This window comes from Microchirus variegatus (assembly GCF_963457635.1).
Source record: "Microchirus variegatus genome assembly, chromosome: 14".
In the NCBI taxonomy this organism is placed as follows: Eukaryota; Metazoa; Chordata; class Actinopteri; order Pleuronectiformes; family Soleidae; genus Microchirus; species Microchirus variegatus.
In genome coordinates, this window is record NC_139815.1 from 23,485,727 (window position 1) to 23,512,580 (window position 26,854).

General features: G+C 39.2%; 1 protein-coding gene across 1 annotated transcript in view; it reads right to left on the reverse strand.

Moving 5' to 3' along the window:
* Positions 1 to 936: 936 nt before the first annotated feature.
* Positions 937 to 26,854, reverse strand: part of spon1a (spondin 1a) — a gene marked incomplete at both ends in the record, with an annotated part of 68,251 nt that continues 42,333 nt past the window's right edge. Inside the window, 10 exons of the mRNA XM_083900366.1 lie at positions 937 to 1,100; positions 3,104 to 3,370; positions 5,401 to 5,565; positions 6,768 to 6,935; positions 7,144 to 7,314; positions 8,237 to 8,419; positions 8,749 to 8,824; positions 10,073 to 10,213; positions 15,151 to 15,352; positions 18,770 to 18,834. Coding sequence (XP_083756492.1) covers positions 937 to 1,100; positions 3,104 to 3,370; positions 5,401 to 5,565; positions 6,768 to 6,935; positions 7,144 to 7,314; positions 8,237 to 8,419; positions 8,749 to 8,824; positions 10,073 to 10,213; positions 15,151 to 15,352; positions 18,770 to 18,834 — 1,602 coding nt within the window. The remainder of the gene's footprint in view (positions 1,101 to 3,103; positions 3,371 to 5,400; positions 5,566 to 6,767; positions 6,936 to 7,143; positions 7,315 to 8,236; positions 8,420 to 8,748; positions 8,825 to 10,072; positions 10,214 to 15,150; positions 15,353 to 18,769; positions 18,835 to 26,854) is intronic.

Below are 26,854 nucleotides of genomic sequence, written 5' to 3' on the forward strand. Positions count from 1 at the left end.
CACACTGCCCCCTTGTGGTTCACATAGAGAACCATAGAAAGGGAGATGGAGAAGCAGGCCTTAATCTAAAGGTTCTAAAAACAACTACTGCCATCTAGTGGCAGTAAACTAATAAAGCGTCAATTTAATTTCTACACCCCCCGAATGAATAAAAAAGATCCAGATGACAAGTTGTCACATTTACTTTTATTGTAAAGGTGATATTATTCCAAAATATTAATATGTTAGAGGAAGAGAGATAAAGTAACAGAAGGGGAAACATCTAGAAAACATCTACACAAGACTTTGGTAAGAATCTTGGGAAACATTCTTATCAAAATTTTCCACAGCAAAAAAATGTGCCAAATCATATATATATATATATATAGATCCTGGTCATGGTGAGTCTACATGTACAACAATATAGCCGAGTAGAAAGTCAAACAGACATGTTTGTGTCCTGGAAACAAATGAACAATTAAAGGCAGACTGTAGAAAACACTGGAATGGTTTGGCACCTGTGCTTAAATCTGGAATATGCTGTTTCTACTGAGGGATACCACAATATCATAACAGTTTTTTTTGTTTTTGTTTCATTATTATTATTATTATTGTATTATTAAATCAATTTATATTCAATAATTATATGTTCAAGATTTATTACACCACCAACAAGTTTACAGTAACCTTTGCAAAAGAGTTGTTTGTGTATCAGCGCTAGTTTGAAAAGCACAAAAAGAATCGGCTCGTGTTTAAATCCAGAGAGTTTTCCAGAGAAGTTCATCTGATCTCAGCTCTGGATTTAACCGCTACAGATTCAGGTTATGTGCCGTTTCAGCCCTAAACAGAGAGCACTGAATCATTGTTAAACAGTGGCCTGCCCTGACCCCCGCCCACCCCCCCCCACCCGCTGTCCACATCAATCTTGTTTCCCTATTCCTGTTTTGTTTGTTTTTTTTAGCAGGGGTGCACATTACAAGCTCTGATCTCCCTCCTGTCCCTGCAGCTGGACAACTGGGCAGTCTTAAACCTTTGCTTCACTGTTATGAGTCGCTCTTGAATACCTCCACCGCACAGTTTGGTACATTCCGTCCAGGACGACCACGGTCGCATTTTACACCCTGCACAGAAGAATAAAAGGGGAAAAAAAAAAGAAAAGAAGAGAAATACATCAGAATAATGTCTTCATATCAACCCTGTCTCTCAAAAATGACATTCCCACACAATTAAATTATATTATCCAATACTTTATATAGAGAGCATCTCTTCTAGGTTACGTGGTCTTCATCTTTAGGGTTTTACCTACACTACCGGGTCAAAAGTTTGGGGTTTTCCATTAAAAGTCACACTTTTATTCATCAAAAGGACATTGACAAGATTAGAAATAATGATTTTTATTCAAAATAATAATTTTTCCCTTTTGTCGAAGAACCAGCAAAACTTCTTTTCAGCTGTGCTAACATCATTGCACAAGGGTTTTCAAGGGTTTTCTAATCATCCAATAGCCTTCTAACGCGATTAGCAAACACAATGTACCATTAGAACACTGGAAATGAGCCTCTATACACCTATGTACATATTCCATTAAAAACCAGACGTTTGCAGCTAGAATAGTCGTTTACCACATTAACAATGTATAGAGTGTATTTATGATTCATTTAATGTTATACTCCATCAAAAATATGGACATGTTTAAGTGACCCCAAACTTTTGAAGGGTAGTGTATAACGGATGTAGTTCACATAGCTGATGGGCTATCTGCCCGTCAGCCACACAGCCTCACTTTGAGCCCAATTTGAGACAAAAGGATTTGGGCCATTCTCAATTGCTACTTACAGGTGTTTCCATTGAAGTGTGTTTTGCATACGAGTCCATAATTCTCGTAAAGTCTAGTCTCGCAAAATCCCATTTTCCTCAGCCCGCTGAGTCTACTCTTGAGAAAGAGGGGTTGAAAGCATTTTGAGTTTCCAATCGTCTTGGAACTACCATCTCCATTGCCGTGACTGCTGTTGCTGTGATTGTTTTCAACAGAATAAGAAGGCAGCGGGCGATCCTTCAAAGGCAGCGGTCACGAATAAGGGAGAGGATTGTGAATGAGGAATTCACAGAATTGTGAATACAGAATTTCAGGGTGAGCCGGGACACAACGGTGACCTGTAAAATGCCACTTTCGCGATGCCTTTTTCAAAATTCCGACGTTTCCATTACGTTTTAATTGCAATATTTACTGGTTTTGTGCATTTCTAGAGGTAATGGAAAGCCAACTATTGTTAAAAGAGAGACATCTGCCACACAAAATACTCTAGTGCAGGGGTCTGCAACCTGCGGCTCTAGAGCCAGATGTGGCTCTTCAGCCACTCTGCAGTGGCTCCTTGTGGCTTTAGAGATCAAGGCAACAAATAAAAGTGTTTTAATATCTTGTGCAACACCCAATGTCGACGTAAAATGCAATATTCAGTACATGTTTGGATGTGTCCTGTCCATCTTTGGATCCACATACCGTTTTTCTCGAGCACGAACAACATACAATCCAAATATTTGCTTCATTTATTTCAAAGTGGGTTCATTTGAATTTCTTTAATTTGCCACAAACAATGAAACAATGGAAGAACCAGGTCTACGGGGTCTAGAGATTGGATATAAACGGAACATGTTGTAGTTCTTAAATGTCATAAATGAAAGAGACTATTACTATTGTATATAGTTTGTCGGTATAAAAACCTTTATATGTGTTATTATCTTCATCTTGTGGGGTTTTTTTGCGGCTCCAAATGAATTTTTGGGTGGAGAGACGACAAAAATGGCTCTTTTCATCCTAAAGGTTGCAGACCCCTGCACTAGTGTATATTTATTCCAAGCAGCAGACCATGACAACTGAGATCTTTCTGATCCTGGTGCTTTTTCGGGCCTAAAAATAACCACATAATCACTTTTGGCCTAAATGAGGTTGATTATATTGTTATCATCAACCTCATTTAGGCCAAAAGTGCCATAAGTGATTAAATATAGGTTAACTAGCCATACCTATAATAGTATTTAGAGTCCAATTAAGTTGCATGGAAAGGAGGTTTTTAGGCGACAAGGTTGTTTTTTTTCAGGGTGAAAGCAGAGCAGAGATACCAACCTGGATGCTCAGACGTGACCTCAGCTCTTCCCTGCTTGCTCTTCCTCTTCTCACGCTGCTCCTTGCGACGTTTCTTTTCGTCGCTGTTGGCTTGTCCTCTGCTGCACTTCCTGGTCTTGCACTTCTTTCTCTGGATGGTTTCCGAACAGGAGTTCCCCCCAAACTGAGGCTCCATCCTCACAACGCGCGTGCGGATCGTGTGACCTTTGCCGCAGGACTTGTTACACTCGGACCACTCGGTCCAATCTGACATGATGCAGTCGATGGCTGAGGAGGCGGAAATGAACCCAGTGAGACGGAGGAAGAACAGGCAGAGCAGAAGACTGTGGTCACAATAGATGTAACGTAAGATGTATTAAATAAGGTATAATGTATTGAAAAATATGTGAAGAATAATACATATAATCAATAATTGTGAGATATAATGAATGATATATACTTAATATCTTTGACGAATCATTTTATGATGTTTATTATTATGACCACACATTTAAAGGAAGGAAAATCAAGGGTTTGTGAATAAAAACTCTATCCATCGAACAACTTAAACAGGAATTTAATTTACCAAATGATGATTTTTATAAATATTTGCAGATGAGACACTACCTTCAGAAGCATAATGAATGGGAAAGAATAAGCAAAGAAATAACTAAGGTTGAAGAATTGCTCATGTCATTTACAGAGGAAGAGTCAAAAAAAGGGCTGATTTCAAAATTGTATAAGGCACTGCAATGTGAATCTAAGGATAATAATATGGATGTTAAAGAAAGATGGGAATTGGAAGCAAATGTAATAATAACGGATGATGATTGGGAGGAAACGTTCAGAGCAGGACATAAACTAACTAATAGCCCAACATGGAGGGAGTTTGACTGGAAAGTAAAAATGCGTTATTTTAATACCCCATCTATCACTGCAAAATATAGTAAAACATCAGATGCATGTTGGAGGAACTGTGGCATGGTGGGTGACTTCACTCATATATTTTGGGATTGCCCAAAGATTATAGAGTTTTGGAAAGGGGTGAAAAAAGAAATACAAATAATTCTGGGTATTGACCTACATCTTGACCCAATCCTTTACATATTTGGGATACTACCTGAGAATCTGAGGGGCAGAGAATGTAGCTACTTAGTGAGAGTCCTGCTCTTGATAGCAAAGAAAATGATCACAATTAATTGGCTGAAGCCACATTCCCCCAACATAATGCAATGGACAGATACAGTGAAAAAGGTTTTCATTATGGAAAAAATTACAGCAAGATTACAACTGAAATTAGGAAAATTTGAGAGAAAATGGAAACCAATAATACAAGCAATACCAGGGATCTAAATGCCTCTTTTTTTTTTTTTTTTTTTTTCTTTTTAAATTGTATTCATTTTATGTCTTGCCTTTTGGTTATTTTTTCTTTTTTTCATATGTACCTTATTTGATTTACTTATTTATTTATTTATTTGTTCTTTTCGAGCTAACACCTGGCTTGGTTTTGTACATACATTTATCTGTATTAGTGGATCATTATTCTGAAGTCAAATTTTTATTAATATTCCAAATATTTGTGTGATCCTGACTTGTGTGGGACTGCGGTATGCTGCGAGTGTATGGATGAAGGGATCGGATTTAATGTATTGTGACCAAGGTGGATGTGTGTGATTTTATGTACATCTTCATGTGTTTTACTTGTGTGGAATAAATAAAAAAGTTCAAAAAAAAAAAACAAACTCTATCCAAACCAATACTGATTCCTTGCTTTCGTATAGTAAATGCAAATTAATGTCTATGATAGAAATGTTTAAGTTCAAATGTTTTAATTCAAACATTTTCTTTTGCTGTTTTTAACTCTTATTTAAGGTGACACATTTATGTAATGATGTGTCCGAGACACAAAAATCCAATTAACAAGATAAATAATGTAATGAAGGGAAGAACTTTTAAGTTAAAGTTTAAACTTGTCAGGATAAATTGTTTCAGAGCTTAAGCACATTTTTAATTAATTTCACTTTTCGCTATCACTGACCTATTTTTTTCTCTCTAACTTTTAATGTTTATTCAGTCATTTTCTCCTTAATTCTAACCAAAAAAAAATGCTGCACAGTGATCTCCAAATGACTGACAGCTTGTAATAGATTCACGAGACAGAGGCTGTTGGCGCCCCCTCCCTGTCGTGTGTATGTACGTCTGCATGAAGGCACCGGGGTGCATAACAAAGGTGAATGTATCATTCATTTACCACAATCTACATATCTGCATACATTCACAGTATTACGAGTATGCAGATGGGGATGTTTGTTACTTACGGCACTCGGGTAGCATGCACTTCTCCACCTGTTCCAGCTCCTCTGAACACTCTCCCAGCTCCACGGGGGACTTGAGCATGCGATGTCGCGTCCTCATTCCTTTCCCACACGTCACGCTGCAGTCGCTCCAGTCAGACCACGGAGTCAGCAGGCAGGGGATGGTGTCTGCGTAACACGTTTAAAATCGAACAGTGGCACAAATGAGGTGTCGAATTTACAGTCAAAAAGCAGAATCTGAAAATCCTCCTTTATTACTTTAAGTTTTAAAATACCATTTTGTGAGGTTGACTTTCACTCCTACAATTAGTTTACACTCTGAACAAAATGAGACTCGTCATCACACACCCTCTCATCAACTCTCTGCATCCAAAACACTGCATAACAATCATTTTGGCAGCCATTTTCCTGTGAGTCACTCCTGAACATCTGGACATCTCCTCTGATTTGGCAATTGGCAGTGCACTGTGTGTCTCTCCTGCTTGTTGTAAAGACAACAGTCGTGGACTGTGAAAGCACATGTAGGATGCACGCAGGTAGATGTTGCAGTAGTGGTGAGACAATACAGTCGGTTGGGTAAGTTGGTAAGTCCCACAACAGGGACAGTTATAGTGCTACAGCAGTAAAGACAGTCAAAAGTAAAGGTAATAAAGCATAATCATTAATTTTAAGTTTTAACATTCACGGATATACAATTATAGAGAAATATTATGATGAAATTATATATTTTTTTAAAGTGCAAAGTGATAAAAATATCTTGTCACCCCACAGGAAAATATGTTAGTAACTGCCTTACCAAATTTGGGTGATTATAAACGGTAAGTGTTCAAAAATGAGGTTTAGAATCATCTAAGATGCTGGGGATGTGGCCATTTCACACACTATTCTATTGTAGAGAAGCAACATTTTCACCATTGGTGGCAGTTGAACAACACATTGCAGCACCTGCAGATGCAGTTACTCACAGCGATCAGGCTAACTATTGATAAAATGAGCCAAGGGTTGTTTATGGTAACTATGGCTCCTGTGCATCGAGTAGTTATGTTTTTAGACACGCTTTAAAAAGCCAGAACAAAACACGGGAGAGAAATTGAACCACTATTTTCTAACATATATAATGTGTGAAGAGGATAAACTATTTACAGGCTCATTAAGCTAATTAAGCAGACAGTGAGTAACCAGAATATACAGCATGAGTTCATTATTTAGTGCAGTGTAAATCAAAACATTGTAAAAGATTGCACACATTGCACTTCTATAAATAACAGTTGTGTGTTTCACAATACCGATTCAGCATAGGATGAGTTTCATGCCGTTTTCCCCCCCGAGAAGAGCATGAATGAATTCGTAGATAAAACACAACTACTCACGGCACTCTGGCATCATGCACTTCTCCACTTCGAGCACCTCTGCCCCACAAATGGAACCGTCTTCAGGAGGCGTCTTCACCATGCGCTCTCTCCTCTTCATGCCAAGACCGCAAGTAGCACTGCAGACGTCCCATTCACCCCACTCTGTAACCAGGCAACTGCTGGGCGCTACGGCCAAAAAGGGGGAAGGCAGGGTTAAACCTAAACGGCAGCCTATATCACATACACCTGGATAGTTTTAAAGGTACATTATGCAAGACATAAAATGACCACTCGGAAATTAAGTAATAAGTTTGGGTTTTCTTCTGGATGTGTGAGCAAATAAGTTTCAACCAGCAGTGGCAAAACAAATGGAATGAAAGCAGGAAAAACCTACTGCATTCCTCATTGACCACACAGTTGTCAGTCTCCTCCGTGGGCAGAGTGCAAAGGGAGCCGTCCTCAGGGAACTGCTTGACGTAACGCTCTCGGGAGCGCGTGGCCATTCCACAAGACGCACTACACGGAGACCAGGCGATCCACTCCGACATCATGCAAGTGGACGCATCTGGAGCGTCAGGAGCCAAAGAGAAACACGTCAGCATAGACATGACAGTGAAGACATCGCAAAATATAAGGAGACACGAAGAGAGCAAAGAGATGAAAAAATAAAGAAAAGAAAATTAACCTAGAAAAACAAATAATAATCTCCAATTTAACTCGACTTGCAAAGGGCTGCCATACAATCAGAGTGTGTCTTGATTGTAAACTGCTCTGATTCTTATTATCCTGCAACAGGAAGGTTCTTTGAATAATTCTCTTCAGTGGCGGCCGAGCTTTAAAAAAAACAAGAAGAAGAAAACTCTCAGTAATTACACAGGTTTTTGTTTTTCCCAGAAAAGACAGTAACATTCAGTCTTTGGAGCAGTTGACTCCCAAAGTGTGCAGTACTGTCATGGCCACCTAGTGAGCCATGTTGGTACTGCAGGTGTGCTGTTATAAAAAAGTTATGTAATTAAGCCTCAAATGGCTTTAAAATGTTAATGGTTGTAAGTAATCAGAAATAAAATAACGAGTTAACAAATTAGTAACAAATAAACTATGTATTTTACTCTTATTTAAACTTTAAGTGGAAGGAAATGAGGCTTGTGACCAGAGGGTTCTACTGCCAGGACAGGTCTAGGGCTGAGGAGTCTCTGGTGGGTTGAATGCAGAGGTCAAATTCACTATCAATAATTGTGTGCGCAAATAAAAACTAATTCTAATTATTATAAACATTCTGAACACCAAATATAACAGCTGTCACCAGATTTGTTGACCCCCTCAACAAAACATAAAACACAATCTCTTGACTTTGTGAAGGAACAGTGGTTTTCAGGTGTAAAAAGTTAAAAGTGTGCATTGGTTAGATAAGTTACTCAGTATTTAAATCAGGCAGCAGCAGCGTCTTTAAGTCTGGGAATGACACTTTTAGACTGAAAAATACTCGCCCTCATAACTACATCCAGGCCCCATGCAAGGCTCAAAATCCTGCGTGTGTGGGCAGGGAACACTGAGGTCCAACTGGGCTTTCAGCATCCTCTGCCTCATCCTCTTGCCCTTTTCACAAGTGGCAGAGCTGCAGGCCGACCATGGCGACCAGTTGGAGTAGATGCATGTCTCAGGGGTATCATCTGTGTGATAGTTAATGCATGTCAGGGCAAAGCAAAGCATATTTATATTCACACACACACACACAAGGCAGATTAAAGGCTTTAAAGAGGCATGAAAATACATTATAAAAATAAGACATTAGGAAAACATTAAAAATGCATTTAAACCGACATTTAAAAAAACAAGGCTGTTACAAATGCAGAGGAAGAAAATACTTTAAAGTGAAACAACAAGAAGACATTAAATGGCATTAAACAGACATTAACAACAAGGAAATTAGAGAGAGAGAGAGAGTGTGTGCGTGTGTGTGTGTGTGTGTGTGTGTGAGAAAGAGAGAGAGCATTCAGACCTTCCTCTTTCTCCTCCTGTGCAATGTCTGCTACAATGTCATCCACATTGTCGGGCACAATGTTGCACTGTTCGCCCTGTGAAGACACAGATGCACGACGATGTATCACATTGCTATAATAATATAACACTATTTTGCATCCTGTTAGCTCTGTCTGTTTCATGTTTTTCATCTTTCTTTCTCTTCTTTTTTTTGGGAAATATCAGAGAGAAGCGTAAGGTCAGCACAGATGTAGGCACACACACGATATACACATGTGAGGATGTGTATATAATGTTAACTGTGTCAAAATTACCATTCTTACTTTGGAAGTTTATACAGTATGTGTGCAATTGATTCCTGGAAAGTGGTAAATAATAATAATAATAATAATAATAATAGTAGTTCAAAGAAAACATCATATTCCCTACATCTGCCTCTAGGTGTCACTGGAGGATTGGGAACCTTTCATCTGCTGGTTTCCGTTTCATCATTAATACTTGCCATGAAAGAGTTCACCCAGTTGTTTGTTTTCTTCAAATGCATTTTAAAAAAATAAAATCCTACAAAGTTTGTATTATTAAATATTTTTAATGTATATAGTTATATACTTATGGCTGGGCTGGTGTAGTGGTTAGCACTCTGGCCTTTGCAACAAGAAGACCCAGGTTGGAGACCCGGTTGGGGTCAACAAGCACAGCACGGCCCGTGGCTCTCATGTGGAGGATTAAGCGGTAGAGGATGGATAGTTATATAATTTGAACTTACCATTGAATAAACTAGAGAAATTCCACCAAATATGTTGGATCGACTTATATTTTAAGTTTTGAAAAATTTGACAGGAGTCCCAAAGGCTACAGGTGCTATTCAATATATTCTCTATTGATGGACAGTCATTATTGTATCAGCTGAGCAATGACATAGTTAACCACTTGCTACCAACTCAACCTGGAGAATGAAACTCTACGCGGAATCGACTTTGGAATAATGTTCTGTGAAATATCAGTATCTGTTGGTTTGAAAATTTGATGTCAGTCAAATCCAACTCATTTATCAGCATAGCAGAGAATCAATGAGAGCCGAGTGTGAGCACAGAATGCACAAAGAGGAGGCACGGAGCTTCGATGAAGAGGAACAGCACCTTAAAATACAAATATAGATGGGGGGGATGGATCAAAACATCTGCACAAATCCCTTCTCAGGGCTTTTAGTTCTTAACTTTTGCATTCCATGATGTTGATAATAATTAAGATTCTGTGTGGCAGTCTGAATCTTGACTTTTACCTGATGAAAAGCTTTCATTATTATCATTATCCAATTAGCAGTGGTATAAAAACAGACCGACCTTTCTAGCGATGCGTTCTACCACCACCCTGGCAACAGGAATGATAGCGCCCCCCTCAGGATCGTAAAATGGGCTCTGTGGATGATCCAGGCTGGTCAGAGGGCGGATCTTTTCCGGGGGCTCAGCAGGTTTGTTTGGAGACTAAAAGAAGACAAACAGAAGGATATTTGAAGTAACAGCACGTGGGTCATGAAATGGTGGTTCTTTATGATCGGGACGGTTTTTATAACAAAGACCTTTGCACTAACACAAAGTTACTAAAAAAGTTAGTCAAAGCACGAGTCAGGCAGAGGACAGGTCCCAAAGTCAGAGCGCAGCTGTGGAGGAGTGATGTAGTTTATATGGGAGATGCTCTTATTAGTCAACAGCAAAGGTCTGCCAGCATGTGGTTGATAGAAGCACCAATGCCAGAGGCTGACTGGAGGCAGAAGACCTGCTCATCCTTCACCCCCCCTCCCCCCCAACTGTGGCCGCCCATACAAAACCACTGGAGAGAGCAATCCTGTTTGTTTTTGTGAGAGCAGGGAGAAAATAGAGAGGAGTAATGACTGGCCACTAATTAAAAGATACAGTAAAACTAATGGCACAGAGGATGGATCTCATTACTCTGACACAGGCCTGTGCCTTTAACAACTTTGTAACAAAGTCCCACTCCACCGCCGGAACAGCCACAGTTTCATTATCCTCCTCGCTGCGCTATTATTTTAGAGCAGATGAGGTCTTACATCGATCTTGTTTATTCAAGCTGTCATTTCAAGAATGTTCATTTTAATTTAACCTCCACATCTTTGGGATTGAAGCCGTGCAGAAGTTGCTTTATTCAAATGGAAATCATGTCTTCGGTCAAACTGAGCATCAGCTTACTCAGAGTCCTAAGACTACTTTTTGATATGAAAAGTTCTATCTATCTATCTATCTATCTATCTATCTATCTATCTATCTATCTATCTATCTATCTATCTATCTATCTATCTATCTATCTATCTATCTATCTATCTATCTATCTATCTATCTATCTATCTATCTATCTATCTATCTATCCATCAGTTTGGGGTTTTTCTTTATTTATATTAACAGACAACCCATTTGCTCAAGTGCACTTTGCATTACCGCAATTACGTGATGGTTTGTGCTATGGGAAAAATTCAAGCAGTTTCTGAAAGCTGAGAAGCTGCATGTCAAAGCCAACATGTGCTTATTACGGTAATTTCACTCATGATGTTGCAGGAAGCCGACAAATCAGCATCTGTGGGAAAAAGTGGGAAAAAGGCCTGTACATAGTTTACAAAAAAAACGTTTTAAACTGTTCAAATCTCAAAGTTAACATGCAAAAGCTGGTGTTCATGTACAACTACAGAATTCATTTAAATTGTTAATACACTACTTTAACATGCAGTAAATCGTGAATAACTGCCAGATATTGACATCTTGAGGCTTAGGTGTTAAAGGGTTAACAAGTTACTTTTAAAACGCTGCTGGTGTGTAGACATATTATTCATCAGATGCAGACATATATCACTGTTTTATTAAACTTGATTATTAAGTGGATTTAGGGTGAACATGTAAAGGTTGTTAGAATCCCTGATTGACCAGGGCTTTTTGAGCCTTTTTTTGTGGATGTGAGCATAAATGTTACGTGGCTCTGTGTACATTGACCCTATGATTGGTAAGTGACCTTCACCCTGTGTCAGCTGGGGTTGGCTCAATAAATGAATGAATGGATTATTATGCAGTGGACATGTGGGATAAAATAAAATAAAAATGTAAATCACAAAGGTGTGTTTTCTTGTGTCCTGTTTTTTGTATTATTATTTTTTTTTTACTCTGAAAAGTGCGATCTTGACCCTGATTGCAGCAATTGAGTGATGAGGGTTTCAGAGAACCTTAATTGCATTCATTAACTGCTGCAGCTCCATCTGCTCAGTCTGTTGATAAATAGAACAAATCATAGGGTCACATGGCTCCAATTAATTTCCAGTTTTTTGAACAACTTTCTGTTTTACCTTTCACAGATTTTTTTTTTGCCTTACATCTTTTCATCAACAGGACGAGTTTATCATCGACAGTACTCCAGTGCATCGTCAATGACTTGCCTCAGAAATATCTGCTGTGAACGATTCACATTTACATTACACATTAAGTTTTGCTCTTCTTCAGGATTATGGAGCTGTCCAAAATTCACTGTACCAGACTCGAGCTGCAGATCGTGAGTGTTTTTCATTATCTCTGAACTAGACAATTATTTTCTCAGTTAATTTATGAGTTGTGTTGTCCATAAAGTGTCAGAAAATTGTGAAAAACTTTGTTTTTTTCCTCAAACCTAGAACAATTAGTTATGATACTGTCACAGATGAGCTAAATATTCATATTTAAAAAGTAGAGAGAGAACAAATTAATTGTTGCGGCCATACATCAGACTATACAGTGAGAAGTTCGGCACAGTCTTGTACCCAAACTAAGAGCTTCTTAATATTCCATTAAAGTGTAGTTTGATTTAATACATATGGCCTAAGTGAGTGTGTGAAGACAGGTGTGGCATCCATACTCAAGAACATGGCTCAATGGGTTCACCTGTGTGCAATAAGGAAACAGCCAAAGGTTTCACTCACATAAAAGTCATGTTTGGTCAAACAGACACACACACACACACACACACACACACACACACACACACACACACACACACACACACACACACACACACACACACACATTCTTGTACTTGCTGCATACTGAGGACCAGCATTTCCACTTTATAAATCAACACAATTACAAATATCTACTTCATGAATGACATCTACAAAGAACTACTGGTTGCAGTACCATAAAATGTCTGCAGGTGGAGCCCCAGGCGGATTTTATTTTATTTTTTAAATTTTTGGTCCAACATTTTACAAAAACGTCATACTATACTAGGTCGAACAAAATTTGACCCAAAATTAAAAAAAAAAATGTTGACCCAAAATTTGAACAAAAATGTTGAGCCAAATTTTGAAAATAATTTGGAAAAGAATTGGAAAAAAAAATTGACCCAAAATTTGAAAAAAAAAAATTGACCCAAAATTTGAAAAAAAAAAATTGACCCAAAATTTTTGGTCAAAAATTCGAACAAAAGAAATTTGGTCCAAAATTAAAAAAAAAAATTTTTTGACCAAAATTGGAAAAAAAAATTTGGTCCAAAATTAAAAAAAAAAAATTTGTTCCAAAATTTGAAAAAAAAAATGTGTTACAAAATTTGAAAAAAAAAATTTGTTCCAAAATTTGAAAAAAAAAATTTGTTCCAAAATTTGAAAAAAAAATTATGGTCCAAAATTTGAGAAAAGTCGTCCAAAATGAAACATTTTGACAAATTGAGTATAGCATGTTGTAGCAACCTAAGGAAGTGATTTCAATGAAAACAAAGTGAGGACCGGCCAAAATGTCTTCACTCCGTAAAAATAACCTCACTTTGTTGGTTTAAAACCCTCACTGGTCCTCAATATGCCGCAAGTACAAGAACACACACACGCACACACACACGCAGCACGCAGCAGATGCCACCTCAGGGTGAAGACGGGAGCTGCAAACGTTCAAGGCTGTTATCTGAGAATTGGATGTGTAATGACACTTGAATTGTTGCAGATGGGATGAGTGTGGAGAAGTAAGTGATTGAGTGATTGTGAATGCAAGCAGACAGGCGGATGAGAGAGGGCGTTGTGTTGTAATGTCAGGCAAACAGGAGGTTATGAGAGTGAAGAAGGTCATCCAGGGGGGTAAAAGGTGGAGGGAAATATTAATTTCGCAAAAGGCTACGACAGCTACAGGACTGCAGGGTTGTGACCCGGGTGGTGTTGCTTGTTCGTTATATGGGTGAATGTTCCTTTTCCTTACATTTTCTTAACTAAAATGACTCTACCACGTATCATTTATCAGCAAAACAAACAGTACAATTTGTAAAATATACATTTCAAGAAAAATGATTCAAATCCACGGTATGTCTGAGTCATAAGTTAAAAGACGGACTCCAGACTCTACTTGAAGGTGACATACACATAAACACAAATGACACATTTATCACTAATTCAAAGTGTGCAACTGGAGATAAATGTAAAATTTGTAGAAGCAAAGTGTGCGATTCAGGACAGGACGTCGCTTTAGGCTTCTTAACACTGCAGGATGTTAACACTCCCTGGTGCCCAAAAGGGCATGAAATAAAGCAGCTTTAATTTAACAATACTTCATATATTTATAAATACATACTTAATGTATATATACAAAAAATAACATAAATGAGATATTTTATGTCAGTTTACCTGTTTGGGACCAAGTAACTGAACTGTGCAGTGATTCTTAGGCAGGGAAGAACTTCTGTTCAGCTTCAAATAACCGTGAAATATTCACAACTATTTTTTAAAAAGTAATCAGGAACAATAAAACAGAGCCATGGCATTTAAACTGTAATTTGATCTGACCTTGGAACACATCTCCGATAAGTGGAAGGGGATCCTCGATCATCCACTTTATCACATGCAAGGGCTGCACAATATACTGTAAATATATCATCATCAGGATATCAATATCACAAATGGCCGCTTGAACTGCGATAAATGTTTCCCTCGCACTTGGTCAGCTACGGCGGTGCAGTGTAGCTCCTAAAATTTCACACAGTCATTAATGTCAACATTCATTTGAAGCAACGCTTGTTTGATTTCAGGCCAGTGTGTGTTTTCATCGTGTTTCTCTGTAATTTGTATCCTCTCCTTTCTTTCTGCCCAGCTCGGCATCAATATTGTGTGTGAGCACACACACACACACATACATGTGAAGTGGAGTGAACGTTAACCGAACGTTAAATGCTTCGTAAAATGTAAAAACCAGACTGAACATTTTTATTTGTATGTCCTAATTGGAACTTTATCACATTATTGCATGCTTTACAAATATCATGCAGCCCTATTAAATACTGGTTTGGGCAGGATTAGAAAAGTGGCTTTCAGGTGGTTAGACTGTTGGTGAAATGCAGAAGATTTTCACAATATACCGTCAATGTGGCAGCTGCTGTAGTGATGACATGTAAATGTCCGATTGCTTCGACTGACCTCATATGACACCCCACTGTCGGTGCCCGCATCCCAGGGAATCAGGTCCTGAATCACCCTCTGGACCCAGCCACACTCCTTAGTACACAAGTCCTCAGCGGACAGACCCACATTCCAGTCCGGACTGGGTCCCAACATGGTCAGGAAGGACATGAGGTGACGGGTGCGGTCCACTGAGAATTCAGCCGAAGGAGCCGCGCGTCTGAGGAACAAAACAAAAGGTGTGAAAAAAATGGCATCTGTTGCATCTCAGCCGAGTAAAAGGTGGCAAGGAATAAGTCACGTTTCTCATAAACAAGTTTAATATTTTGCAGGTAGTGTGCAAAATTAACAGTAACAGAGCATAGCGACTGATTCAGACCGCAAATCCAATTATAAAACATGAAGCGATCAGGTTTTTCTGGGTCTGGTCCAAATCACCCTTTAATAGCAATTAATACAGGAAAAATACCAGAACCAACGCAAATACATACACAGCATTTCTAGCCATGTGTACTATGTATAATATAGTACTACTTAGGTTGTCAACACACAATTATGAACAGATTATGAGACTTAACTGTATACTTGTCATTTGAAATATAGAACCATTTATACATATTTGAGTGTAAAACAGAAGCACAACTAAAAAAAAGGCTCATTCTTTGAATCTCCAGGGTCCTTTTTTTTCCAGCTCCCACTGAGACCATTGAAGGTGGAGACGATTCAATAAAATGTACTGGGATCAGCTCAGATATCGATGCTTGCATTGATGCTGGTTCATCTATCTCCACACAGCTAACACAGCGACGACCCGTGTCACTCTGACACACAGAATTGTAGCTCACATTTATCTCTCCGCCACAAAGACACACATGCCTCTGGCCACCGTTTGTGTCGAGCAATGACTGACAGCTAAACCCAATTACAAGAATTTTTTTTACAGCCTACAAAATATTAATTAGGAGTGGTTAGATACTTGTCGACACTCTGACAATTAGTCAGTGACTCCTGTTCCGCAGTCATCGTGCCCAGATACACTCATTTGACTTCAGCATGGTTAAGTCTTTCCTTTGTGCGCTCCACTGATGATGGCCTCTGAGGATGTGAAATGGCCTTATCCACTGGGAGCACACACAACTCGACTCCACGTCCCCGTGCCTCTTCTCAATGAGTGCAGCAGGTCTTAGGTTTATCTCACACAGCCACCTGGGCACTACACATAAGTGAAGCGTAACTGACAGAAAAAAGAAAGAAAAAAACAAAAAACAGCCAGACCAAGTTCGGTTTAAAAAAAACCCAAAAAAAACAAAAAAAAACATGGAGACATAAAACACTCTTGATATTTTAACCCCCGGTGAAATATGCTGGCTATTCCAAACTGTTTTATGGTTTGTGAGTGTGCGTAGGAGTATTTTTCAAGTGGTGTTACAATGAACGTGTGCAGGTCTCATGGTGTTGTTACATGGATCCACAGCACTAATCATTTATTCCCGTATTTGTGTAACTGCGTGGGTGGCCAATCAGTACTTATTGATTCTTAGGGTCCTGTTGAGTTCACACCACAATACAGTACTTGATTAAGGCGAGAGATCACCTTCATTAAGTGATGTTGAAACTTGTATTGTCTCGACTTGGCCTCGGAAATGTTTGGGATAGTTTGAGAGCTGCTTATAATAAATTATTGACAGAGTAAGGATGGGGTATTTTTTTTTTTATCAAATTGGGTTGGCTGACTGTGAGATAATCAACCATCATTGTACCATATATCATATACATAGCACTGTAGTTACAAGAGCAGATGTTTGTCCAATGTGTACATGGTGTGATTTGGTCATAAGACATAGTTAGAGAGTTATGTGCAAATGCTCTTGTATGACCAGTTGCATTAAGATGTAGCTTCTGGGTGATTACAGTTTGAGTCTGATTGTGCACATTTGTTGTTTCAACAGAAAAAAAGCCTTATCCAGTACCGTTCAAAAGTTTGGGGTCACTTAGAAATGTCCTTATTTTTTAAGGAAATATAACATTAAATAAATCAGAAATACTCTCTATACATTGTTAATGTGGTAAACGACTACTCTAGCTGCAAACATCTGGTTTTTAATGGAATATGTACATAGGTGTATAGAGGCCCATTTCCAGCAACCATCTCTCCACTGTTCTAATGGTACATTGTGTTGTGCTAATCGCGTTAGAAGGCTATTGGATGATTAGAAAACCCTTGAAAACCCTTGTGCAATGATGTTAGCACAGCTGAAAACAGTTTTTCTGGTTCTTTGCTGAAAGCAAAGTTTGAAGGGCGAGTGTATGTTTGCTGCTTTAGCTGGATTTCACCTCTTCACACTGTAGCCAACAGCATATGTAGAATAGGGTAGTATCCTCAGGTTATGGGGTGCCTACTCTGTCAGGGGGATCTATGGGACAATCCTGGCTCACTGGCCTTTAAGACCAAATGTTGAGTGTATGTCATACGTGTTATCCGTAAGTAATTTCTGAATATTTGTGCTTCAAAGTGAGAAAAACTTTCATGAGACGATTCTTTCGACGACATAATGGACACAAATCATCCTTTTCTTTTCTTGCTCCAAGCCAGTGTATTTGTAGGTGGATGTGCTGTATTCATCAGTCAGGGTGTGAAACAAATGAACTCTATTGCACGCATACAGCGCAGAATAAGCTAATTAGCCCATGTAGGTATCGCAACTTCTATTCCTGGCTGTGTTCTCTCCTTTCGGAGACTAAACATGGCCCTCGCTGGCACCCTGTGGCTGAGGTAACAACAAAGAACACGTCTTTTCCACTCAAGTTTCTTGTTGTTCTCATGAATAAGAGATGGCCCCGTGGTGAATTTAGGGCTAAATGAGCAATCACACTGTAAATATAGTGTAGTTGGCAGTTTCAGGGCACCACAGAGCTGAGTTTTCACTGATCGGCTATCACTAAATCCAACCAACCGACTGGTCTGACTCCGTAAGCCTTAAAGCCTCTTAAATCTCTGGTATCGTATATACAGTATGTGAGTTTATTACTACATTAAGTGTTTTTTACCAGTGGTTGAGCTCTTTAATTACAAGTAAGGTCTATGCTCTATGCTGTAAAGGCAATCATATTTCTAGATTGATTCCCAAGCTTGCTGGCACTGACTGCTGTAAAAATCACTTTGCAGACATTAAAAAATCTTGTGAAAAATGACTTCTGCCCAGTGATAATTCCCCCGAAAAAGGGCCTCGATGATACACACGCTCTGTGTCCGACAATTTAAAGGCGAAGAAGTTGTCTTAAAAGACAAGAGACTACTTTACTAAGATCTCGGGTTTAAATGTATTGAGAAACCACTGAATTAAGTATGCGGGAACATGTAGCAGTGACCCATTAAAGAGCCTATAGAATTGCTTAAGAATAATTAAACGGAAGCCTATTACAAATCTACTGCAGGGGTGAGAGTTTCCAACAATTAATGGTATAGCCGGTTGATATAGTGTTTACTACACTCCTGATGTCATTGTTCCCAGTATACCCACACTGATATTTTATCTTAGTAAATCCGGATTTGGATAGTGAGCTACATGTAACTAATCGAAATAATAGTAGCTTCATGTCAAAATCCATTTGGCAGATAAGGTAAGACATTACTCACACATTAAGTGGCTGCCAGGCCGGCCACTGTGCTTTCATTTTGATGACTGTCAGGACATCATCACCCTGACGGAGAAAGAGACAGAGAGAGAAAGAGAAGAATGATATCATCATTATTATTATAAATTGAAAAAGTATTATTTCCAGCCCGTCAGTCTCAGTACTTTGAACGGCAAAAACCTGTATGAAAGGTGCAAATGACTGATTGATTGATTGATTGTTTGAAAATGTACACATGTGCACAAAAGGATTAAAAGAAAACCTGAAGCTGAATTTCCCAGAAAAAACACAAGCAAAAAAATCCATAAATGTAAATGGACTGCATTTACATACCATAATATTCAACCACTTTACACTGCAGGACGTATTTCACATAATTAATACAGCACTTCTCTGTAGCTCATTCATTCAAACATTGATGAAACAGCCCAAGGACATGGTCGTTATGCAGGACTTGAGGACTGCACCTCCTTCGGGGATTTAACCACCATACTCCCAATTAGTGGGCAACCCGCCTTACCTCCCGAGCAACAGCTGCCCTCTGCATCCCGATGCCTTGCTCTGTAATTTCATTACAGCATATTTGACAGGCTGACAACAGCCATGGCAAACTAATGCTATTTCAGGTTCAAGGATGTTACTCACGGGCTATGTGTGTGTGCCACTATGAATTAAACCGTTATATACTTGGTCTCTTTGTGGGATTTTTCACTACGTGAAACACTGTGGCGCTTACTGAAGCTTAACACGTTTGTGTGAACTCACACAAGGAACCATTTTTCTTTTATAAATACATGATTTTTGCTGTCTCTGTTTAGTCTGTGCGAGCTTGTGTGATGTGTTCTTCATCTGAAAACAGGCTTTGTCAAGCAATACTATCAGACCTGATTGAGGATGCTTTTGTGAATATACATCGGGAATGCAGGACGTAATGAAGCTGTCAAACTGCTAAAAAGTAATATTCACTTCTGAAACTTTGCATGTGCATTTATTTATGTTTTCTAACTCTAACTCTTGCAAAAGCAGTAACGGTAATGTAGCTCATTGTATATGTAAACAAAGTGTTGCTTATTCTGTGTTAACTCGACCACTTCTCTTTAACATGACATATTGGTGACAGAGGTTTCACCATCCAATGTTCCACTGTTAAGAAATAAGAGTCTGATGAATAACAGAGCCAGCAAATATAACTGCAAGACCTTTGGAGAAACGGATAAATCACAACAGCAGCACTTGTGATGGTGACAATGATCTGTTGTGAGTGAGCTAAAAAAGAAAAAAAAAAGAGAAAAGAAAAGAAGCACCCACCAACCCACAGTTTAGTCTTTTGACAGCCTTTTGCAGAACAAAACTGTCAGAATGTGACTCATAACTACTGAAAAGGGCACATTTCATGTTCTGCACCTGCAACCAACCAAACAACATGAGACACTTCTCTGTCTCCTCCTCTATTTATTCCTCCGTCATCCAACATAGAATTACCTGAGTGCACAAACATACAATGGCCATAATTTCCTGGCAAAAATCCCTTTTGAATCCACTTACCTCCTAAAAACGTAGTAAAATGTCCATGATTGCGCTCCGAAAGTGACGGAAATGTGTTTCTCCATAAAGTGATTATAAAATATCAAAGTGGAGAGCGGTGTGTGGATGTCTAAGTGGTGCAAAACTCTGTCCTTCCCTGATAAGAATATGCGTTTCTTCTCAGGAGAGACTCACTTAAGTGTCAGTAAGTGATGCTGCTTTTAAAGGGATCACAGGAGCTGATGTGATAGAATGTAATTGATGCCAGCTTAACCATTCATATCAGCAGGTACACAGAAAGACTAAGACGCCATGTGAACAAAATATGACCCAAAATCCTGTTAGCAACAGACATTAAAGTCATTTTGAAGTCCTCTGGGAAATTTTGAGGTACTTTTCTAACTTTTAGAGCATGGATCCCCAAACCAAGCGAGTGAAGAGATAAGATGAATCATCTCGTTTTTTAAGGGGATCGAAGACGTTCGCTAATGGGCAGCTAGACAAAGTACACAAAACCTCACAAAAAACTACAGTTTTAAAATGGACACTTTAGTAGACCCTGGCTGAATTCGGTAACAAAAGTTAGGAAAAGTAATATAAATACTTTTTTTTTTTAAAGTTTCAAACTCTCTGCAATGATGTGTGAAAAAGGAATATACTAAATAAAATGACTATGCATATCAACACGTCTGTTGACAGCTAAAACAAACGGTAACCATGGTAAAATATGCGTGTCAGGAACAGGTCAAGACAAACAGGCGGCAGCTTACATTATCTGCATCAGACTCAAGTTGGCTTCGTACACACACAAAAAAAAACACCTGTCAGTTTTGTTTATGACTATTAGCTCTTAATAAAGAGAGTGCATTTTTTCCTGAATAGATAATTATGTAATATGTATATATGCGAAAGAACACCAACAGACATTCTGTGTATTACAGGGCACAGAGTAGAATCTCAGTCCCTGAACTGAGTCCTCTTTAGAAAGTCTCTGTAGGTTCAAAACAAAAGACGCCATCCAACATTCTTAGATAGACAGACACTTCAAATGCAAACTCAAGTATTCCGCAGCTCGCAGGACAGCCACACAGCGATTGACAGAGAAATATTGCACAGCCGGTGACCATTATTATTGCATAAGTTATGGATATTGAAGTCCAACATAACGACAGAGGGGACAAAAGATCTTCACAGCTGCTCAGTTCGGCAGCACAGCTAAATGAGTCGACCACAGCGACTGCTTCTCTGTGATGCCAGGACACTGTGGAGAGAGGATGCTCTTTATTGTCCAACATGCCTGCACCTTCCCCCTCAGTATGCGTCTCTCCACCACAGTGCCCAGTGTGGTGAGTCCAGCCTCCACCCAGTCACTGATGCAGCCTTTTTTGTTTGACCGCCTGCCGTCCTCGTCCTTCATGCTGCCTCACCAGCAAACTGCAGCATATAAAAGATCGTTGGCCACCACAGACTGGTAAAAAAAATATGTGGAGCATCGCACAGCCAGACCTAAAAGGACCCGGAGTCTCCTGAGGAAGAACAGACGGCTCTGTTCCTCGGTATAACTAGGTATTTATATAACTCTACCATCTCAATGTCGACGTCAATGATTTTCACTGGCTCAAGATGGTGTAGTAGATGGTTCTTGTCACTGTCGAGGACAATATCATGGCATGGCTCAGAGTTGTCTATAAACTCAGATGTGTATGTGTGAACAGGGAAGTCAATTGATTCAGCAATCTTCCCAAGCTTGTCCCCCAGTATTGGTGTGCGTCTGATGTTATTAAATGTACTTGAAAAATCAATAAAATGATCCTCATATACCCACCAGATCTAGGTGTAAAGAGGCCCAGAGGAGCATGTAGAAGACAGCGGCCTCCACTACAAGATGCTATCTGTGTGCAAACTGGAGAGGGTCCATTGCCTGGCAAGGTAGGGGTTTTGAGCATACGGAGAAGCAGCTGCTTCAGAGATTCATGGTGTGCAAAGTGAGGTTCAACCGGTCTATAATCATTCAGCGCCACCGGAAGCCCTACTCTGGGTAGTGGTACAAACACAGGATGTTGTCCACAAGAACCAGAACCCTTCCCAGCTGCAGACTCATTTGACAAGCTAAACATAGGGGCTCGCTCAGCTGGGCAGCACAATTCTTAGGCAGCCGATGGGCACACTCCGCTGTGAAAGGACAGAGTGGAATAGGAGTTTGAAGAATGTGACGTTGCAGCATTGGTGGAGGTGCGAAAAGCTAAAGGAGATGGCAAGGAGAAGCCGGGACAGGGCACGGAACTGCAAGGAGAGGAGCCATGGCTGGTCTCCTCCTTACTGTCCCCCATTTTTTCCTTTCACCCCAACCGGTCGAGGCAGATGTTTGCACATCTTTGAGTCTGGTTCTGTCAGAGATTTCTTCTACTGTTAAAAGAGAGTTTTTTTTTCTCTCCACTGATGCCTAGTGCTTGCTCATTGTGTGAACTGTTGGGTTTCTCTGCTCTCCATGATGTCGTCTTTGTACAGTGCCTTGAGATGATGTATGTTATGATTTGGTGCTATACAAATAAAATTGAACTGAATTGAAGTGAAGTGTTGGATGGAACCACAGGGGCAGTTCCAGGAAGAGCAGCTGCACTAGTGTTGAACCATAGAATCTGTTTGAATACTGATTGGATCTGTTGGCCTTGTCCACGTCACCTGTGGCCGTTCGCTGAACTCTCCTTCAGTAATCATTATAAACCATTATATAATAATACATTTATATAATAAAAAATCATTTCTGATTCATGACGTTAACTACAATATATTTTATATATAGTTATAGAACAAGTGAAAAGTACATCTCTGTTGTGTGATACTGTACGATCCAGTGCTGCATACTTTATATACTGGTTCTCATACAACTTTATTCACTTTATAGTTCATTAAATGGTTTGTAGCAACCATACAGAGAGGGACAGTTGTTGTGGATAATTGCAATATATAGGTAAAGGTAAATTATGAAACATAATTAGCAGAAAACATATTTACTGTAAAATAGCCACTCGATGGTCTGATGTGGATGGTCACTAATTACCCTGCTGCATTGTCATTACTTTGTCATTTCAAAAAAACAAATGAACCAACACTGGCTGTACACGTATTAAGCTTTAAATCAGCGTCTTTATGCCTTGATCTCCTCTCGCGTTCCTGTCACGTGTGTTTTGGGAGTGGCAATCCATTAGAAGCAAATATTAACGTATGCAGCCATAAATAAACTCACACAACTCTCAAGTTTAATGATTGGTAGCACAATGATTAATTGGCGTAATAATAAATGGGAACCAGATCATTACCTTGGCACAGAATCTCTGAATTAACATGTATAATTATGCCTGCATCCATTCATTAACTTACACCATTAGCATGAGTTAAGTGTCAACTTATGTCAACTGATGGGATTGTAAGAAAATGCACTCTCTTTCTTTCTTTCTTTTTCATTTTAACTGAACTAGCACCACTAATTTAAGTCAAAAACCACTTCTTACTTTTTTGTCATGCATTTGAAAAAAAAAAAAGGTAGAAAGAGCTAGGGATAAAAAATTTCAAAGCATACACAGACATTATGCAGCTCAGATGGAGTTCATTTTCCCCAATGACAAGGATGTCTAAAGCTGAACCCTATTAATGTAATGTGCCCTATACTTCTCCTGCCAAACACTTGCCGAAGTTAGATTTTCAGAGAACCTGTTCATTTATTATGAGGGGGTAAAAAAAGCAGGTCTGTGACTGTGTAGTATCGGGTTTGACGGCAGCTGAGGGACAACCTTTCAGGGACGCATTGAAGTTCAAATTATACGACTTATACGAAAAAAAAAGTGCTTCTCGCTGCTTCAACTTTCCTAAAATCCAGTTTCAAGTTACCGATTTTAATTTTAATTTTAATTCACACTTGTTTGAGTGCCTGTCTGCCTCCTATGAAAACCAATGCTGCAGCAACTCTGTTAATCACATTGGTGGCAAATAATCTGTAAGAGCTTATACTCACACACAAAAAAACAGGGAAGATAAACGGGGAATAGCAATTGGTGCTGAATAATTCAGAGGAAATGATCTACTTGTGATTGGATAATTTTAAAGTGAAGCATAGATCTTTGTTGGGAGTCACCGTGAGGGACAAGATTAGAAATGAGCAGGGACTGCTCAGATTGAACTGTTTGGAAATAAAGGAAGAATTTAATAGAATTAGAAGACAACAATAAATATCATAATAATGTATAACAATAGATGAAAAGGCAGTTAGGAAATCTGCTGTTCTACGGGCATAAGATATTTATGACATTCAAGAGCTCGGGACATTTTGTCTCATTTTCTTTAAAAAAAAAAAAGGTTTTCAACTTGTTGTCATTTCACTGACAATCATAATTATTTCCCTGAAACTTTCCTAAAGAGAATGCAAATGGGCTTTTGTAATCAGTCACGCTGTGCTGCTGAATCATCGTGTGCATCACAATGCTCCTGTCATTTATCACTGTCGGACCACAGCAGCCATGCGGGCACATCTGCCCGACTGGACAAAAGCGGTGGCACAAATCACAGTGTGACACAGTGAGCCTCATTAAAATATATTAAAGTTATTAAAAAAATGTTTACAATCACTGCAATATCTGCTCCAAGTCAAATATCTCACCGTAGAGCAATGACTCAGAGGCGCATTTCATCAACATCACCCCAGTGATTTGCTCCACATGCATTACTGTTCAGTCTTGATAAGTTAAACAAGCAACACAGTGGTAGGTGACTTATCAAGAGGTAAAATTAGGAGTCAGATAAACATCCACTAATGCCACTGCTGGTTTTGATGAAAAAAAATAACTTTGGACTGATTGGACTGATCTGAAAACACAGCGGAGACGCTGAAGCAGTTTGACTCCAGTTAAGACAGAGATGACAGAAGCGTTATGTGGTTTACCATCTTGTTAAAATGATGGATGTAGTCTGACTAATCATGAACTGTAAACGACTGTGTTGATCAGACAGATTCTCTTGTTTATAACCCATTATTTTCTCCATTAATCTTTATCAAGAACAGTTGTCTTCTGGTACACAAACATGCTGTTCCATTATCACCTCTGTTTAGTCACAATTAAATGTAAATATGTAGGTGCATTTGACTCTATGTTAATTGAAATACAGTATGTTATTATTCATTTCCACGTTTAATCTATATTATTTCTAGAAGCTAATTGGCAAAATGTCTGGAGGTAATGTTAAAAGTCACATTTAATATTGCAAATTATTCAAAGAAAACGCAGCTGCCACGGAAAATGATCCATGTTCATGCAGCGTTTTACTCTCAACTGATTATTGCTTAATTCAACCTTCATATTCCACAAGACGATTCTGCTCCGTGTTCACACGAGTGTCGCACAGTATTCCTGCAGATTTATCAGCCGCACATGAATCCTGCAAATTTCTTGTTCTTGTCAAAACTCTTGGTTTATGGGACTCAAACTGTGCCAAGAAAGCATTCCCCCACACCACCACCACCACCACCACCACCACCAGTCTGGACTGTTTACACGAGGCATGTTGGATTCATGAACTCATCCGTTGATGCCAAATTCTGACACTACCATCTGCCACACTCCACAGCAATTGGGCTTTATAAGACCTGGCTATATTCTTCATATTTTGGCTATGTATTTAGAGATTCAGCCCTGGGTCATTCTTTGCTCAACGCAGAGCTATTATTAGATATCCGAAAAAAGAATTATGGTCCTCTAATGAACAAGAGGTGTTAAGGCTAGGGTTGAGAACACTGTTTCCAAAACATTTTAACCAGAGTGTGATGCAACATCCTGTGTCTAAGGATGAGGAGGATTTAAGGTCCACTTGCTCTTTCACAGGTCCAGGAATAAGAGATTAAAATCGTTCCACTCCACACTCACATGCTATTTTCATTGTCTGCATTGTCATCTGAACAGAAATCATGTCTAAGAAGAGATGAGAGATATTTGCAGGTCAGAAACAGTGTTTTCTGAGTTCTATCTGGTATTATTTGCTGCCAATATTTCTAAATTTGTGTTGCTCTTTTCTCATCAAGACTGCAGTTAAGGAATCAATGCACGTTTCTCTACTGTGCAAACAACTCGCAGAGGAACCTAATGAATATTTACATTAGTGTTACCAGTGCAGCAAGATATTATTTGGGTTCTCCTTGGTTTGTGTTTTATTATGCTCTTGACCCGTTAAATAGCAACACTTGGAGCTGGAAATGAGGCCATTATCAGAAGCCACTGAACCTCAGAGGCCAAGTCTATCATGCTGAGATGGAATTAACCTGTCGTAGTCCCTTACACTGAGGAGATCACCCATTAAATTGGCTGAAGGCAAGCTGCAGGTATTGTCTTTACAATCTGCCTCGGCAAGGTAATACAGAGCACGTAGTGCATGGTTCTCACACTGGCATTAAAAGGTCTTGGTCTTTTTCCCTTCTCTTTCATTACCAGCACAACACTGCAGGGCACTTGTTCTTTATGACCTAAGGGAAAACTTTGTGCTTCTCAGGAAATTCTCTGCTTCAGTGATGAGGTGG